Genomic DNA, 19,184 nt, shown 5'->3' on the forward strand with positions numbered 1-19,184 from the left:
TCAAGGACATAGTAGGCACTTAATACATGCTTGTTGACTGACTGATGATGGAAAATCTTACTATAATAAGAACAGTGGAGGAAAAGACATACTATGTCAGAGACAAAAATTTCCATGCAGCACAAGACTCACTTTCCCTTCTGAAATGGAACTGTGTAATCTTAAAGTAAATGAAACCTATTTCAATGGGAAAAGTTTTTCCCACAACAGGCTGGTGATATTCTTTCAAATTTTTTTGTTTGTTTTTATTAATTTTTTTTTTAAAGTTCACTGATCATCACAAAAACCCAGTAAATGCAACTAAAGATAAAACAAAATGTCCAACTGAGATCTAAGAACCCAGAGCTATGGGGAGACGTGACACTGTGCTGCACTGTGCGCACATAGGGCAGAGTGACGCATGCGTGCAGCAGACAGCTGTGGACAGAAACAAGAGGAAAAAGAGAGAGTGTGTGTGTAGGGCAATGGGGGAGAGGGCAGGTGTTATATTAACCGCTGGACAATGACAGCGTTGAGCAGGTTGGCCTCCTTCAAGGTCTGGCTCTCATCAGCCAGCTCTTTGTTGGGAAAGGTGGTCATAAGGACAAAGCTCATGGCTGCCATCGCTGGCCGGGCGTCGACAATGAAAAGCCGGATATCTCTGATCCTGGTACAAGAAAGAAAAACAAGAATGTCATGCTGGTACACTTTCTGATGCTGCAAGGGAGGCAGTAAAAGAATGGAGAGACCCTTTGACCACATTTCCCAGGCTCCTCCCACCAATGTTACTGCCTGAAAATGGGGAGGGCACACGAGGCCATCACCTATGAATACTATCATGGACAGCAACTTTTGAATTTAAAAAACTACAGAATATTAGGGTCAGAAGTGTCCTTCAGCTTTTCTAGCCATGGAATCAGAGTTTAAGACCTGGGAAGGACCCTGAAAGAGGGAACAGAGGCTAAGCATTATGTGCTCCATGTCACATAATGAGTTAGTGGCAGAACTGAAACCATGATGCAGGCCAGTGCTCTATAATGTCTCACGTTCCCTGCCTGACAAGTGCTCAAAGGACACCTTGGTGGTTGTAAATCTTACCCTCTCTTTTCCTCTCCCCCATGACATAAAATATTTTGACTTTACAGAAGAACATGGTACATGGGCACCAGGCCATTTCCTTCACAATTCTGTGAAGTAGGTGATATAAGTATCATCTCAGAGGGTTGAAGTGACCTGATGAAGGTCACATGGACACAACTTTAAATGCAAAACGCTTTCCAATACAATCCTTTTTTCTTCATGTGGTTGGCCCAGATACATAAAGTTAAGATATGCTATTAGTAGGAAGGTAACTTCAGGTTTAGTGGGAATAGTGGCAAGGTCCTGTGGGACTAGAGGGAAGTCTAAGAACCCCACAACGTGAAGCAATTTCTGTTCCTTTGACCTGAGGATGATGGTTCAAAATGAAAGAAAGACTGAAAACTTTCTCAAGGAAAATGACAGTTTGCATTCAATAAAGCTGAATGGTGGGAACAAAATCTCTCTTAAGTTTCCTCTTTGGAAAAAGAAGGAGCCTGTAGGACTCGCTGACCTTAACACTGCTTCCGCTCTAAACTCTGTGACTACAAATTTTCTGTACTCCCAGCTCAAATGTCCTTATGGTGCTATGATCACAGACAGAAAACACATGAGCTGGTACTGTTAAGGTTAACATCTTGATGATATACAACATTTCCAAAGGCAGAATTCAGTCATTGTTCTGGTTTTCCTAGGTGTCTTCAGAGCCAAAAATCAATGCTATATCTAGGGAGATATCGAGCCATGAAAGTGTTCAGATTGGAAAGTATTACAAAAACTAGTAACTATTCCCAGATAAACTGAGGCAACAGTTCTACAGATATTGTGAAGGTAAAGAAATATGAGTTGTGGAACCTCAGGGAAGGGAAAATAATGACAGTAATAACAACTTGGTATTTCTATAATGCTTTATAGTTATAAAGTGCTTTCCATAAATTATCTCATTTGAACCTTGAAACAATCCTGTTGAGGGCAGCAGAGAAGGCTTTAAAATATATCTTTAGAGAAGAGGAAATTGAGGCTCAGAGGGGAGAAAATGACTTGCCCGATGTAATATAACTCACAAAGTGTCAGAACTAGAATTAGAATCCAGGTGTCCTAGCTCTCTTTTTAGTGTTCTCATATGTGAAAGGCAGACAGCAGGATTACAGTTAAGATATCAAGTGCGTTCCCTCTGAGATGACCTCCGATAGCTTGTATGTAACTTGTCTGTATGTAGCTCTCTGCATGTTATCTTCCCCCTTAAACTGTGAGCTCCTTGAGAGCAGGGACTGCTTTTGCCTTTCACGGACTCTCTAGCCCTTAGCAGAGCAGGTACTTAACAACTGTCTGTTGACTCAACTCACATATAAAGACATTCTACTGCTACTGGTAGTTATATGCTTGATGTGTTCAGATCTTTAAAGCTTAAGAAAATAAAATCCTCAGAGCGAACACATTCTTTTTTGTCCACAGAAAAAATTTTTACATGTCTGTGCATAAAGCACAGGTTGAACAGAGATTCAATAGTTCTAGTTCATAAAGGAAGGGCAACATTCATAGATACCTTTTCCTAGAGTTGAAATGTTCCCAAGATCTGAGGAAATAAGAGGCCAAATGAGGTCATTTAACTTATCCCCTTGTCTTGAGGCTGGAATGACCAGACTGACCGGCATCTCCTTCTATACAAACTCTGTCAATGAACTGGGATGACTGTCTGAGTCCATTACAAGTGGTACCAAAATATTTACAGCAGCTCTTTTTGTATGGCAAAGAAACTGAGGGGACGAATTGGGGAATGGCTGAATAAATTATAGCATATGATTATAATGGAATAGTATTGTGCTATAAGAAATAATAAAGGGGATGGTTTCAGAAAAACCTGAGAAGACTTGTACAGGCTGAAGCAAAGTGAAGTGAGTAGAATCAGAAGAATACTGTACATAGTAACAGTAATGATGATCAGTTGTGATACTTAACTACTCTGAGCAATAAAATGATCCATGACAATTCCAAAGGACTCATGATTAAAAATGCCATCCACCTACAGAGAGAGAACTGATGAACTCTGAGTGCAGGGAAGCATTATTTTGTCTTTATTTTTCTTGTTTTTTTTTCCCCCTCTCAACAAAGCTAATGTGGAAATAAATTTTCTATGATTTCATATGTATAATGGGTATCATATTTCTTATCTTCTCAATTGGTGGGGCAGGAACTAGAGGGAGGGAGAAAATTTGGAACTGAAAATAAAATTAAAAGACAAAAGAAAAAGGAAAAAAAAAAGAAGTAGTTTCCACTCTCAAAGGCAATTTCTGGGTAAGGAAGACTACTACTTTACCTGTGACGGTGGTTAAACTTCTGTACCAGTCTCCCGCCATCAGCGAGCCGGATTTGAATATTGGTCGTGGGCTCTGACTCATCAATTGCAATGGAGGAACTGGCTTTGGCTTCATTTTCTGCCTGCTGGGCTGGAGAGCTTGTGTTCAATAGCTGGGGGGTAGTGCTGAGGAAGGAGAAAGGTGTCAGGACCATTAACAGAAACATTCACATTTTGGAATCATAATACACTTTTAATTATTATCAAAGCTGTGCACCAACTCTACAGAGATGTTTTCTTTCCTGTAGTTTTTCAGTGTTTTCACAATGACCCAGATAATGGAGGTCTAAGTAACTAATATCCCTAAGCTGTAGGTCACGTTAGCACTCCATTTCTGAATTCCTGTTTGTCATTTAATTTCTCTTTAAATTTCTAATCTTATTTCTTTTGGGTCTAGAGTTCATGCTAATTTGCTTGGCAACTTAGCTTCTGTGCTTACCTTGAATAATTGTTATGATTACTAATGACCATAATTACAAATATGAGTTGCATGGCTGTAAGTAATGGAACACTATAGTCTCTGAGGAATTAAAAATGAATATCCCACACAAAGCAATGAAGAGGTGATGGTAGGTATGAATAGGCTTCAACAAATATCCTCAGGGAAATGGATTGGATGGAATCTCTGTGACCCACTTAAAGCACAATTAAAAGTCATATAGGATGGGAATGTATGGATGGACTGTGATCTGCACTGCTGCAGGGAATGTCCAGATCAATGAAATCACAGACCATTTTGAGCACTAATAACAAAACAGCACATTTTGGTTATAAAATACTTCATATACACACACCTCATTTGATCCTCAAAACAACACCACAATATGCTGAAAATCTTTTATTATCCTCATTTTAAAGTCAGGGAAACTGAGAACAAGAAGATTAAATGACTTGCTCCAGGTTAGCTAGTAAGTGACAGAATGGAGACTCAAACTTGAGTCTGCCCAGAAACGTGGAGGACAGGATACTTAGATACTAAAGTTTTGAATCAAATCACAAATATTTCTTGAATGGCTAGCGTGTCAAAGTTACTAGAGGATAAAAGAGATACATACACATAACTGCTGCCTCCAAGGACCTTAAGAGTCTAGCTGGGAAGATAAAGCATAAACACAAGTATAGAGCTGAACACATAACCAGACAAGATTGGTAAAAAAAAGACCTGGTTGGAACAGATGATGGAGTAGCCGGAAAACAAGAGAGTAACACAAGATAAAGTTAAAGAGGTTGATGGTAGTAAAAAGGGCACTGACTGTGGAGTCAGAAGACTATGGTCTGAATTCCTGCTCTACTGCTCAGTAGCTGTGTGATCTTGTGCATTTCACTTACCTTCTTTGTGCCTCAATTTCTACATCAGTTCTAGGCCAGGGATGAGAATGTAGAATGGCAAAGAACTAAGGCGTGCCGCCACTCAATTGGTGAATGACTGAACAAATTATGGTATATTGATGTAATGGAATACTATTGTGCCCTGAGCAATGAGGAATGGGACAATTCCAGAGAAATATGGGAAGACTTTCATGAAATGATACACAGGGAAGTGAGTAGAACTAGGAGAACAATTAAATAATAACAATAACATTGTAAAAACAAACAACCTTTAAAGACTTAACTAATCAAGGCAATGACCAACAACAATACCAGAGGACTGATAATAAATGATGCAAGCTACCCATATCCTGACAAAGGTGATGGGGCTTGGGGCGGAGAATAAAACACCTATTTTTTGACATAGTTACTCTGGAAATTTGTTTTGCTTGATTTTACATATTTGTTACATGAGTTTTATTTTTCTTTTCAATGAGAAAAAGGGGAGGGAAAATAAATTTCTGTTAACTGGAAAAATTAATTTAATTTTAAAAAGTTAAAAAAGATATACTACCTATTTCTCAGAGTTGTGATAAAGGACTTTGTTTGAATTGAGCTCATTATCATTTTTCCTAAACTTGCTCCTCCTTTAATTACTATTTTTGTCTGTGCTTCTACACAATTTACCTAATCTCTCATGTTAACAACCTTTAAGTTACCTTAGACTTCTTCCTTACTTCTCATATAAAGTTACCAAGTTCTACTGATTCCAATTCTGTAACACCTCTTGCATGTCTTTACTCTTCTCTATTCCCACTACCATCAACCTAATACAGGCCTTCATTACCATGTGCTTAGACTATACAAGAGTCTCCTTATAGATCTTCCCACGTCTACTCTGCTCCTTCCCAGTCCTAAGTACAATTTATATATCACACCACTATCAGAATAATCATTCTCAGGATTTGGACATATGACTCATTTGCTTAAAAACCTTTGTCTGGAATTCAAGACCTTCCAAAATGTATCAATACTCTAAATCTTTCCAGCTTTACCTCATATTATATACCTCCATGCACTTCATACCACAATGAAACTGGGCTCTTTTCCTCTGCCCCCTCACCAAATATGCACTATGTTCTCATGACTCCTTGCTTTGGCTCATGCTGTTCCCTATCTCTGGAATGCCTATCCCCTCCTCAACTGTTGTATACACGCACACACACACCCAGCCAGTAAAGTCCAGTTCAAATGCCTAGTTTTCTACGACAGCTGAGGATAGCCTCCACTCACGTTAGAGACTGGCAGCTGTCTGTCAACTGCCAAAGAAAGGCGTCTGAGCATGTCAGCATCTTATTAAGAAAAGGTAAAAAGAAAAAAAGAAAAAGAAAAAAAGTGGGAAGCCAGAATGTTTCTGACAGTGCCAAATAACCACAATATGTACCCAAAATGCAGGTGGATCTCCCTCACAGAAGAGAAAGTAAATGGCTAAAGAAATGTCTCACTTCTCTGGAAAAGGAAGTGTTCCTTGAAGGAAGAGAATAAATGTTTCAAGAAGAAAAAGGATCTGAAGAGGCAGAACGAAATCACAAGTTGTTTCAGGAGGATGAAGGGTTAGAAGAATGTAACAGAAAAAAGGAAGGGAAGAATGACCACTAAACACTTGGAGCTACATTAACAGGTATGAGAATCTTCCATTAAAGTGGGAATCTGGCCATACCAGGCAAGGATATACAATAATGCTTAGAGGAAGAAGAGACAAGTAGCAGTGACTCAGTGCTTCCCTACCGATGTAACTATATGTTGACCCGCCAGAAATTAAAGGTCTACAGTTCTCTTTTCTCTATGTGCTCTCTCCTTTGGTAATCTTATCAGACCCAATGCGTTCAATTATCACCTCAAAGCAGACGATTCTCATATCTATTTAGCTAATCCTAGCTCTCACTCGAGTTCAAATTTTGCATCTCTCGTTGCCTCTTAGACATTTTGAATTGGAAGTCCTGGGCAAGAGATCTACTAAGGTCATTGTATTTTCATCATTGCAATCAAGAGAAGACAGGGATTTCAGAAGAGAAAGGAAGACTTGGGAAATGAATGGCTGCTTAAGAAGATGATATATGAGATTAGGATGGGAATTTCTTGAATACAGTTTAAAATTAAGAATGATGGACTCTTCTTGGTCAGGGATAAATCTAATCAAAAGATCTAATGATGGCTACTAAAAAGTACTCAGATTCTTGAGAATCTGATCAAGATGGTTTTAAACTGAAAAGAGAGAGAAAAGTACTCTAACTAGAAGGCCATATGTCACACAGAAAAATAGTAGGAGGGAGGACCAGTAATAAGAGTATTTAGAAGATAATATTCAAGAAAAGCCAATAAAAAACCTGTTGCTTCAGACATCTATATACAAATGCACAAAATATAGGTAATAAAAAGGTTGACTAGAGATCTTAAAGGAAGTAATTTCAATCTCACAAGTATCATCACTGAAACTTAGTAAGATAGAACCCATGACAATAGCAATGGAAGGTTATATTTTATTAAAAAGGAAGAGATTAAAAGGACACAAGAGCAGTGGAGTAGCATTAAGTATCAAAAAGAAATATGAGGAAACATAGAAACCTGGGAAGCATGGTAGACAGAATTTGGCTGAGGATCAAAGGGAAAAAAAGAAATGACGCAGGGGGAGTCCATTACAGAAGAACTGTACAGAATGAGGAAACAAACTATTTTTATTCAGGAAACACATAACAAACCCAGCATGAAGGCATAAGATGGTTAATAGTGATGGAGGCCTTCCATTATAAAAACATCTGTTTGAAATGTTCTGCACTAAAATCAGAGCAACTGATAAAATTCCTGACTTGGTTTAATGAAAATTTCATTCTTCAGAATGTGAAATCAACAATGTTTTTCTGATCATCAAAGTGGAACTGGTTCCTGAAGTGCAAATAATGCAAATACTTGGAGAAAGGTGGCTATTCCATTTTAAGAATTCATGACAGAGAAACAGAAGAAAGCTGGGTATAGTTTCACATGCATCCTAGATTTTAGGGGGGCAGATTTCAAAGGATTCAGAGATGGGATAGGTGGAATCTTATGATCTAAAATTCTATAGCCCAAGTCAAATGGTAAGCTCTCAAGAAGTAAATTCTTAAGACACAAACAAAAACTATGCCAATGAGGAAGAAAAAGGAGAGTGGTCAAGAGACAGAAGGAAACATAGGGAACTCAATGACCAACTGATATTTTAAAGAGACATAAACAGAAGATAGGAATGATTAAGTAAAAGGATGAACACAAAAGAGTAGCAGTCTGTTAAGACTGCTGTAAGGATCATGTTAAAACTCAGAATGAATGAGGCTTACAGATTCTAAGAACAATAATAAGACCTATGTTTGAGAGGAAGGGGATACTCTGTATACTGTAAGAAATGATGAAGAGAATGGTTTCAGAGAAACCTGGGAAAACTTGTATGAACTGATACTTTTGGAAGTGGGCAGAACCAGGAGAAAAATAACTAACACTATAAAGACAAACAACTCTGAATGACTTAGGAACTGATCAATGCAATGACCAATTGTGACACCAGAGGACTGATAATTAATTACCCAGGCTTCAAAGGAAGATAAGAGATGACATAGGACCACTGTTTACATTGTGTGACATGATGATAATGGATTGGAAATGATAATGGATAAAACTATTCTAGTTGAGTGGAGTTGTTCTAGGGATTGTGCTGTTTAACATGAATGAATGAATAACACATTTGTTAAACACTTACTATATGTATATCATTGAAGATACACATAAAAAAGACAAGTCTCTGCTCTCAAGTAGCTCTAATCCTAATGAGCTCTGAATTCTAATGGAGGAGATAACACACATCAAGGTTTCTGCAGCAAATCGGATGGAAACATCTCATGGTACTCAGGGTACAGCAGCAAAGCAGATGGTAATGCGTCTTCTTTAATGTCTTTTCTACTGATAAAATCCTATCAGTTTCTGATTTTGAACTATTTCACAGTGCTAAGGACTTTGGTGGTAAGAACTCCTTTTCTGTGTCTTTAATAGATGTGGCTGTAGCACCTGTAGGAGCAGTTGCCAGGTTGCATCTCCACAGGGGTTGCTTACCAGTATCATGTTTATATTAACATGCTTATCAATGACCTGAACTGGGTCCTAGATGGCACTCTTATTAAATCAGCAGATGACTGACACAAAACTGAGACACAGCCTACATGATGGATGACAGTATCTAAAAAAGAGCTCAATAAGGTAAAATACAACAGGGGGATATTTAATAAGGATAAATTTAAAGCTACATAGCTGGGTTCAAAGTACCAGTTTTAATTTTAAATTTATTTATTTTTAGTTTTCAACATTTACTTCCACAAGATTTTGAGTTCCAAATTTTCAGCAAAGTATCAGTTTTATAAGCATGAGATGGAGATACTTCCCCATTAAGAGCCATCTTGGCTAGAAAGCAGCTCCTATGAAAATCATCTTGTATTTCGAGTTTAACATGAATCGACAGTGTAATACTGGCAGCCAATATTGTTCAGTTGTTCCAACTGTGTCAGACTCTTTGTGACCCCTTTTAGGGATTTTCTTGGCAAAGATACTGGAGTGGTTTGCCATTTCCTTCTCCAGGTCATTTGACAGCTGAAGAAACTGAGGCAAACAGAGTGAAGTGACTTGCCCAGGGTCACACAACTTGTAAGTGTCTGAGGCTAAATTTGAACTCAGTCTTCCCAACTCCAGTCCAGGTGCTCTACTCACTGTACCACCTAGATGTCCCTCACCAATGTCAGCCAGTTATCTCCCCCTCTCACCTCCCTGCCAAAACAAACCAAAAATGTAATGCACTCTTAAGCTGAGTGTCCAGAATGAGGGAAGTAAAGGTCCCATTGCATTTCTTCCCGGTCAGAGCACACTGCAATATTAACATGCTTAGTTCTAGGCACGTTTCAAGAAGCATACTGATCCAATCAAAAAGCTAGACTGTATTTAGAGGAGGATTCAGAATAGTGATGGAACTAGATACTATAGCATACAAAAGTAGGTTGAATGAACAAGGAATCTTTATCCTGAAGAAAAGAAAACTTAGGGGGAACACAAGAGTTGTCTTCAAGTATATGAAAAGCTGTCTTGTGGAAAAGTCTAGACTTGTTCTACTTGACTCCAGAGGGCAGGACTAGGAAGTATGGGTGTAAGGTTCTCAGAGGTGGCTTCCTAACAATTAGAACTGCAGAATGTGCTGCCTCAGGAATTAATAAGTTTCCCCTTACTAGAAGTTTTCAAGCAAAGGCTGAATGACCATTTATCAGCAATTTTTGAGAGAGAGAGTTCCTAATCAGGAACCAGTTGAGCTAAATGGCCTTTGGAGTCCTTTCCAACACTTAGCTGTGATTCTGTTTCTGTGAAACCTTCTCTGATTCCTTTGGTTTAAAGCTTTAATCTGAAGACCTCACAAAACACTTTGCTTTGGTTGGGTTTATATAGAGGAACAATGGGAGATAAAGCTAGAGAGGTAAGGTTTATCTTTGTTTCAATGTACTTATAATATTATCTACTAGTTACCTGTATTGGTGCCTTACCCTACTGCTCCTATTTACTACTGGAATCTATAAAGTGCTTTAAAGATTTCAAAGTGCAAACATGAACTAATGTCACAACCCTATGAGGTAGGTGTTAACAGGTATTGTTATCCACATTTAACAGATGAAGAGACTGAGGATCAGAGATGCCTGCCCATCCAGTATCAGAGGTAGGGTAGGAACCCACGTTTTCTTGACTTCAAGTCTGCCTCTCAATCCATTAGGCTGCACTATAATGTCTTAGAGGTTATGGACCTTCTCTTATCTAATCTCCCATCATTCATCACAGTACTCTGTACAACAGGCATATTTACTGTATGTTGTAGTGTAAAGCTCAATAATTAATAACAAATATAAGTTATGACTGTTGGAGTAGGGTTGAAGAAAGCTTTGAGTCTTTTTGACAATGGGAACTCCTAAACAAAGAATAACCCTCTTGAACAAAGAATAACCTAAACAGTGATGCATTAGGATGCTAGCTCTAGAAACATCTGCAGGATAGAATGGTGGGCAGGAGATCCATTAGGAGATTACTACTACTCAAGTCCAACACAAAATCTTTTCATCTTGAACCCAAGTCATCTTAATGTACCTGACTCAAAATTTAGTGCTCTTGCCACTACCTCACAATTCCTTCTCAGCTACTAAGGCATATCTGGGACCACTGGTGAGAAATTTTAGAAAGTTTCTTAAATGGAGGGTCTAAACTTCGGTGTGGGTAACTTCTTCTTAGGGTAAACTTGGAGCCTGCAATCTCATATTGAGATTTTATTTTTACCAGAAGTCCACATGGAGTTCTCCCTTTTAATGGGGAGCAAACCTTCTGGGTATATTTGGTTAAGTTCTCATTAATTCTGAGGGAATAAAAGCTATGACTGCATCTAGAGAAAAAGCACCCACAGTTAGAATGAGGTAGTATAGAAACCAAATGAGGCATATTTCATCAGGCTTATTTGAGAAAAAGACAAAAGATAATTGTTGTGAAGCCATCAGAAGTACAAAAGACAAAGAAGCCTTTGACTGGGAAACCCAACAGAGAGGAGAACAAATTATTAGGACTTTCCAAAATGCATGCTTGGTATGTGTAGGTACATGTACTGTGTCTCTAGAACGGCTGTTTTTCAAAGAGCAATGTAGTGCATGAGGATGGTCAATGAAGCAAGTCACAGCACGAGTCAAATCTGTTCCCAGTGTGGTAGAGTGGAAAGGACACTGGACTGGGAGTTAGGAGACCAACGAGGGTCAAGTTCTGGCTCAGATGCTTTTTAGCTGTATGACTATGGACAAGTCATTTCCTCTCTTTCATCCTAACTTTCTGCATTTGTACAATGATGGTAATATGTCTGCACTCCTTACCTCACAGCACTGTGAAGAAAGTACTTTATCACCAAAAGGATAGCGTCATGTTTCATACTTCTAAACTGAAAGGCTTCATCCTGAACCACGCTTTTGCCAATGAGATGTTATCAATAAGCAACCCACAACCCTAGAATCTTGAAGTTGAAAAGGCCCTTTGAAGTCTTTATTGGAACAAGACCCTTCTCTGCTCTATAGTTTCCCTGACAAGTGGTCATCCAGCAAGCTAATAAACTTCTCTCCTAAGTTTTAATAGGCAGCTCATTTTTTAATGTTCTGATTATTCTGTGATTCCTGGAACACAGGTACAATTCTTTATATTAAAGAAGGGTTACACATTTTTCATTCAATGTATACTCAACCTCAAACTCAAAGCTGGAAAGGACCTTGGAAAATAAAATGTTAAAAGCTAAAACAAGTTGTCTTATCCAATACCCTAATTTTTTACAGATGAGGAAACTGAAAGCCAGAGATGATCAGTGACTACTTTTATCATGTCACTTTCCTGCTCAAGAATCTCTTCCCTGGGGCATCCTATATAAAGGTGCTAACTAGCAGACATGACTCTTTATATGCTGGGCCCACCTTACCTAACATATAACCCCCCTCTCTTTCAACACCTTCCTGGATCAGTCAGACCTTTTTGTACATTTTCCTCACTGGGGAACAAAACCTTTACTTCTGCCTAGATTTGGTCTCTCTTCCATTTACTGGAGTCCCTCCTCCACAATAAAGTGAAGAACAAGGTATTTTAACTGATTTGCAGGCTCAGTAACAACAAAAGTATGACAAGAAAGTCAAAACAAAAATTGAATTTTAGGTTACATTAATAGAAGTCTAGTGTGTAGAATAGTGCAACCAGATGGCACAGTGGACAGAGCGCTTGGCCTGCAGTCAGGAAAACTCATCTTCATGAATGTAAATCCAGCCCCTGACACTTAGTAGTTGTGTGACCCTGTGCAAGTCACTTAACTGTTTGCCTCAGTTTCCTCATTTGTAAAATGAGCTGGAGAAGGACGTGACAAACCACTCCAACATTTTTGCCAAGAAAACTCCAAATGGGGTCATGAAGAGTCAGACATGACTGAACAACAAAAGTGTATAGAATGAGGGGGGGTGATGGTCCTATGGTTCTCTGCATTGGTCAGATGTCATCTGAAGAGCTGTTATTTCTAAGCATCAAATTTTAGGTGGGACTCTGACAGGTTGCACTTTGTCCACATCACATCACATCACAGAAGATACTAAGAATGTCTTAGTTCTGACACTTATCAGCTATATGACCACAGGCAAGTTTTTAACTTCTCTGAGTTTCACTTTCCTCATTTGCAGGGTGAGGACCATAACATTTATACTGCTTACTGCACAGGGTTATTAAGAGGAAAGTGATTTTTAAACCTTAAAGTACTATACAAATCTGCGTTTAGCCTGGAGAAGAGAAGACTCAAGGTGGGTCATGATCTGTCTTTAAATATGCAAAAGGCTGTTAAGAGAGAATGATACACAATTCACAATTCTATAGTGCTTTAAGATTTACAAAATGTTTTCTTCACAACAACACTATGGGATATGAAGTATAAGTATTATCCCCATTTACAGATAGGAAAACTAAGAAGTTAAATAGTATGTCCAAAGTCACAAAACTAGGATGCAATTTAATCTACACACAGGAAGCTAGGGATCCTAAAAGGTAGAGATGAGAAGGGAGTGTATTCCAGGAATGTAGAATAGTCTGTAAAAAGGTAAATGCAGGAAATGTGAGTTCTGAATTCTAGGAACAGTAAATAAGCCAATTCAGTTGGAATGTAGAGTGTATGAAGTAAGCTATGTGAGAGGCAAGGCATTTGGGTAAGCAATGTCAAATGTACATGTTTCAACTACAGGTCCAGCACTCTTTCCATGATACCACACTGCCTCTCTAAGAAGCATTGGACCTTTTCTGTATGTTCCACGGGGAAAATGGATGGAAATTATGGGCAGGCAGATTTTGGCTCACTAGGCAAAGAGTCCAATGACTGGACCTGTGACTTCAATTGTATAGGGAGCTTCTTCATACCCTCTGCTGCTGAAGGTTGGAAGCTTCTCTGTAACTTAGTCTGGAGACATGCATAAAGCACTTGAGAAGTTAAGTGACATGCCCAGGATCACATATCTAGTATGTGTTGTTACAAGTAGGACATGAACCCAGGCCCCCTGAGTCCAAGGCCCCGAGTCTCAATCTACTACACCAAAATGATTCTGTAAGAAAAACTTCCTACTAGTCAAGGCTACCAAACAGCAGAATGGCCTGTCGTTGAAGAGGTTTTAAGTAAGGGCTAGAAGACCACTTGTTAAGGATGCTATAAAGAGGACTGTGGCAGCAGGGGCTTTGGATCAGATAAATTCTAATGGCCCTTTCAGCTCTAAGATTCTAAGTCTACAAAAATTCTTCCTAATGACCTGAGCTCACAATGATATGTGTGATCCTTTTCTAACTCCTTTTGTGATTATTATGTATTGTACAATGTAGCACTTTCATATATTATCTTGCTTCCTATGTTCCATGTATATGTCTTGCCCCCCAAATAGATTATAAGGTGTTCCTCTTGTATTTTTTGGTAGCCTATGCCCATAAATTGTCTAAAGAGTCATCATTTCCAAAGTGGCCTAATTTATGACACCTGCTCCTGCAAACGGCCACAGGATGTACTGTTTGACTTTAACTACTCACCAATGTGCTATTGAGCATGAGCAGTGAAAACAAAGTGGAATGGGGGTGAGGAAGACCCTGCCTACTAAAAAGTCTCTCTCTAGCTCTTGTCCTTTCCCGAGAAAGGTGACAAAATGTTAACTACTGCAGGCCTTTCCACAAACTGGACAGCACTCACAGGACCTAGACTACTAATTCCAACCAACAACCAGAAGATAAAGGCCTTGACGAAGCAAAGGTAGATGGGGTTGGAAAGAGTCATGAAGTCCTCTTTCACACCCCTTCATTTGTAGAGGGAAATGAGGCCCAGAGAAGGTGAATGATTTGCCTGAGATGATAAAGTCAGTGATGGTGTGGTTTGAGGACTAGAAACCAAGCCTCCTCATTCAGTTTGGTGCTTTAAAGTTCTTTACTTCCTTATTATGATATTGACTATGGACTTCACTTCACCTCACGGATGAAGCGATGCAAATTCTAACTTCTAAGTGCAGGTCTGACCATGCTATCTCCTCTATTCAATAATCTCCAGTAGCTCCCTATCACCTCTGGGATCAAATATAAAATCCTCTGTTTGGCTTTTAGACTCCTTCACACCCTGGAGCCTTCTTACCTTTCCACTCTTCTTTCACTTTACTCCCTTCCTCAGACTCTACAATTCAGCAATCCTGGCTTTTTGGCTGCTGTTACCTCCCAACTTCAGGTGTCTTCCATGGCTGTCCCCCATGCCCAGAATGCTCTCCCTCCTCATCTCTGACCCCTGGCTGCCTTCAAATCTCAGCTAAAATCTCACCTTCTGAAAAAAAGCCCCCCTCTCTCTGTGCCAATGACTTCACTCTGTGATTATCTCCAATTATCTTGTATATATCTTGTTTGCATATAATTGTTTAAAGTTTTTCCGATGTTGTCTCCTCCAGCAGACCGTAAGCTCCTTGAAGATAGGGACTGTCTTTGTCTTTTTATCTCCAGTGCTTGGCATATAGTCACTTAGAAGCTTATCACTACTATAATTCTACCAATTTTATTACCACAGGCTAAAAAAAGAGGTCAGGAAGGAGAATATATTTGGGATTTCAAGTGTTAGTAGTTTAATAAATGCTTGACTTGACTTTTCACTGCATACTAGTTGATATAAAGGCAGTATGGTACAGTGGAAGGAATACTGGATTTAAAGTCAGAGGACCTTGTTTGGTATACCAGCTGTCACTTAATACCTATGTGACTGTGGGCAAGTTAAATCTCTGTAGACCTCAGTTTCCTAACTTGTAAAATGAGAAGGCTGGTGTCAATGACAGCCAAGGTCTGACTCTAAATTTATGATTTTATGATCCTACTTTACTACTTAGTAAAAAATTACTTCTAAATAAAGAATGCTTTTGCAATAGACTTTCTGAAGTGCTGGTTTCAGTGAAATGAAATCCTTAAAGGTTTTTTTTAAGGGTGAGGGGTATCTAAAGGGTAAAGATGCCTAGGTTCTGACCTTTGTCAGCCTCTGAAAGAATAAAATCTTAAATAAAAAACCTTCATACATTTTTCTTTATAATTTATGACTGTCAAAGTGATTTACTTAGGTGTATCATCTTTGAACAGTACTTTTTGCCTGTTTGTACTGCTGAGTGGACTATATGACAGGCAGTCCTGTGAAACTGGACAGTCAACTAGCATCTACTGGATGCCTTTTATCAATTTAAGGTCCCAATCTAATAGTTGCAAAGAACCTTCTATGACATGTAGAAGTTATTTTAAAAAAAAAGTCCATTATACCCCAAGACATTTGACTCCCTACACCCACTCACAGGCCTCATCTCTGTATCAGAAATTACAAACTGTGGCAGAGCCTGCCCCTCCCCATAACTTTAAAAGTGCTATATAAACGTGAGTTACCATTTTAAAGAGAAGTCAACTGAAGCCCAGAGAGATCAGATGAGTTGCTCAGGGTTACAAGGTTAACAAGTAGAAAAGTCAGTACCTACTCTGGTCCTTAAGCCTTTTCTTATGTGGAGCTACTGCTGAACTCCACAAAAGAGTGATGACAGCTAAAGGGAAGAGGCAGTGGGGTAGAAGTATTGAGAATGAAAGTCACTGACGGTAACTACTGCTGACCACCTGTGCACCTCAGAAGGCTGCAGAGGGTGGTGAAGAAGATGTCAACTGGTTATGTTCTCATGAGGAATGCTTTTGTTTGAATCATGAAGAAATATTGTAGGGGTGGGCTGATATACTGAAAGTTATAAGACTTTATAACTGAAAGGTGTAAGTTATACAAGAAAGTTATAAGTCAATCAATAATAAGTATTTATCAAGCATTTTCTAAGTACCAGGCTTTGTGTTAGAGGCTGGGATTACAAAGATATAAATTAAACAGCCTTTGCCCTCAAGGAGCTTATATTCTATCAGGGAGCCTAAGTTTCAGTTTCCTCACCTATAAAATGAGGAGGAGAGGGGCAGCTAGGTGGTGCAGTGGATAGAGCACCAGCCCTGAAGTCAGGAGGACCTGAGTTCAAATTCGGCCTCAGACCAAACACTTGACACTTACTAGCTGTGTCACCCTGGGCAAGTCATCTAACCCCAATTGCCAAAAAAAAAAAAAAAAAAAAAAAAAAAAAGAGGAGGAGAAAGGAGGGAGTTGAAGGATATAAATTTTAGGGTCCCACCCAATTTCAGGATTTTATAACTCAATCAAAATACATTATGTGGTGAGCCTTGACCACTGCTTGCTTGATGCTTGAAGGAGAGCCTAACCGTCACCAATGGAAGACTGGTTATGGTTCCTATCTCTGCTGATACTTTTCTTACCTGCCCAGTTTCTGACCCTCGCCAGTGAATGCTTTGAAGGTTCCTTTGGGCTTTACAAAGTCCTCATCTCGATGGTCCTCCATGTCCAAGTTGACCTGTCCCCCACGTGATAACCTTCGTAGCTCTGTAGGTACTTCACTAAAAAAGAAAGGCAACAGGGAGGTTCAAAAGGAGAAGCTAGCAATTGTTATTAGCAGTGGCAGTGCAGATATAAGGTGGAGAAGAGATACAGTTAATAGTGAAAGGTATTTACAGGGTGTGGATTAATCTACAGGATAACAGCTCTGTTTCCTTCATTCAATCAGTCAACAAACATTAAGCAGTATCTACTGTGTGCAAAACAAAGTTGAGTTGGTGCTAGGGGAGATGCAAAATTTAGAAGAGACAATTCTTGCTCTCATGGATCTTATGCTCAAGTAGGGGTGTAAGACAAAAATGTAGATAATCATAAAATATAATACCACACAAAAAATGCTATTTGTGGGGCGTTATATAAGGTCCAAGAGAAATTGTTGTTCTGCTGATTCAGTGTCATTGATAGGCCCCTATTCATTTCCCACCTCAGCCACACACAAAGATAGTCATACCCTTGATCTTGCCATCACTCACAAATGTGCCACATTTTCAAGAGTGCTGAAATCCCCTTACCCGACCATAATCTATTGGCTTTTCACCTCTCCCTCTGACTTCCCTGACAAAAGCCTACTCTTGGTCTGCACTATGACTTCCAAACTCTTGAACCCTTGACTTCTTTCCTAGGCCATCTTCCCTGTACTAGTCACTCTCTCTTTTCCCTATCTTGATTCCTTGGTGAACCAACTCAACTCCATACAGTTCTTCTGTCATGAATCTTTACCCCTCTTATCATCCATTTAGACCCAGCCAAGCCTCAGCTTTGAATCACTCCCATCATTAGTCACCTTTGCTCCTACACAAATGCTGAATGAAGGTGGAGAAAAATCACACGATTATTCTGAGTAGGTCTACTACAAATTTGTTACATAATCTCAACTGGGCCCTCACTGCTGGAAGACAATTCTTCTATACCCACCATATCAACTCACTCTCCCACTTTCCACAGCAGATCCTCCTCAAACCTCTCATGTCATCCCCTCCTCCTCCCTCCACTTCCCTTGCCTCAAACCTGACCTTACATAGAAAAAATTGAGGCCATTCATGGTGAGCTCCCTCTTCTTATCCTATTATTCAGAACCTTCTGCCAGTTTTTCCTCCTTTCCCCATCTCACATGATGGAGTGGCCTTACTCCTTACTAAGGCTAACCCTTCTTCTGCTCAAGCAATCCTATTCCAACCTGTCTCTTTTAACAGATTGCCCCCTCTATCCTCTCCACTCTTTCTTTCATTTTCCATCTCTCCTTCTTCGCTGGCTTATTTCCTACTGCCTACAAACACACCTGTGTCTCCTCCATTCCAAAACCCCTCAACTGATCCTTCCATTTCCGCTAACTTTTATCCTTTGTCTCTTCTGCTCTTTGTAGCAAAACTCCTTAAAAAGGCCAGCCACAAGAGGTACCTCTACTTTCTCTTCTCTCACGTTCTTCTTCTTCTTTTTTTTAAGGCAACTGGGGTTAAGTGACTTGCCCAGGGTGACACAGCTAGTAAGTGTCAAGTGTTTGGTCTGAGGCTGGATTTGAACTCAGGTCCTCCTGACTTCAGGGTGCTCTATCCACTGTGCCACCTAGCTGCCCCTCTCACTTCCTTCTTAATCCCTTACTATCTGCCTTCTGATTTCATCACTCCACTGAAACTGCTGTCTCCAAAGTTATCAATGATCTCTTAATAACCAAATCTAATAGCCTTTTCCTTTCAATCTTCGTTCTTCTTGACCTCTCTGTAGCCTTTGACGTTGTTGAACAGCCTCTCCTTAATATTCTCTTCTCTCTAGGTTTTCATGACACCACTCTCTCCTGGTTCTCCTCTTCCCTATCTGACCATCCCTTCTCTGTCTCTGTTGCTGGATCCTCATTCAGATCATGCCCATAGGTGTCCCTCAGGGTTCTTG

General features: G+C 39.5%; 1 protein-coding gene across 1 annotated transcript in view; it reads right to left on the reverse strand.

Moving 5' to 3' along the window:
- Positions 1–220: 220 nt before the first annotated feature.
- The window catches only part of LOC114047157 (NSFL1 cofactor p47), a 36,237-nt gene continuing 17,273 nt past the window's right edge, over positions 221–19,184 (reverse strand). Inside the window, exons 7-9 of the mRNA XM_027867927.1 lie at positions 17,162–17,299; positions 3,374–3,538; positions 221–646 (exon numbers count right to left, since the gene is read on the reverse strand). Coding sequence (XP_027723728.1) covers positions 484–646; positions 3,374–3,538; positions 17,162–17,299 — 466 coding nt within the window. The 3' untranslated portion in view covers positions 221–483. The remainder of the gene's footprint in view (positions 647–3,373; positions 3,539–17,161; positions 17,300–19,184) is intronic.

Source organism: Vombatus ursinus, unplaced genomic scaffold (genome assembly GCF_900497805.2).
Source record: "Vombatus ursinus unplaced genomic scaffold, bare-nosed wombat genome assembly UNPS02014786.1, whole genome shotgun sequence".
Classification (NCBI taxonomy): Eukaryota; Metazoa; Chordata; class Mammalia; order Diprotodontia; family Vombatidae; genus Vombatus; species Vombatus ursinus.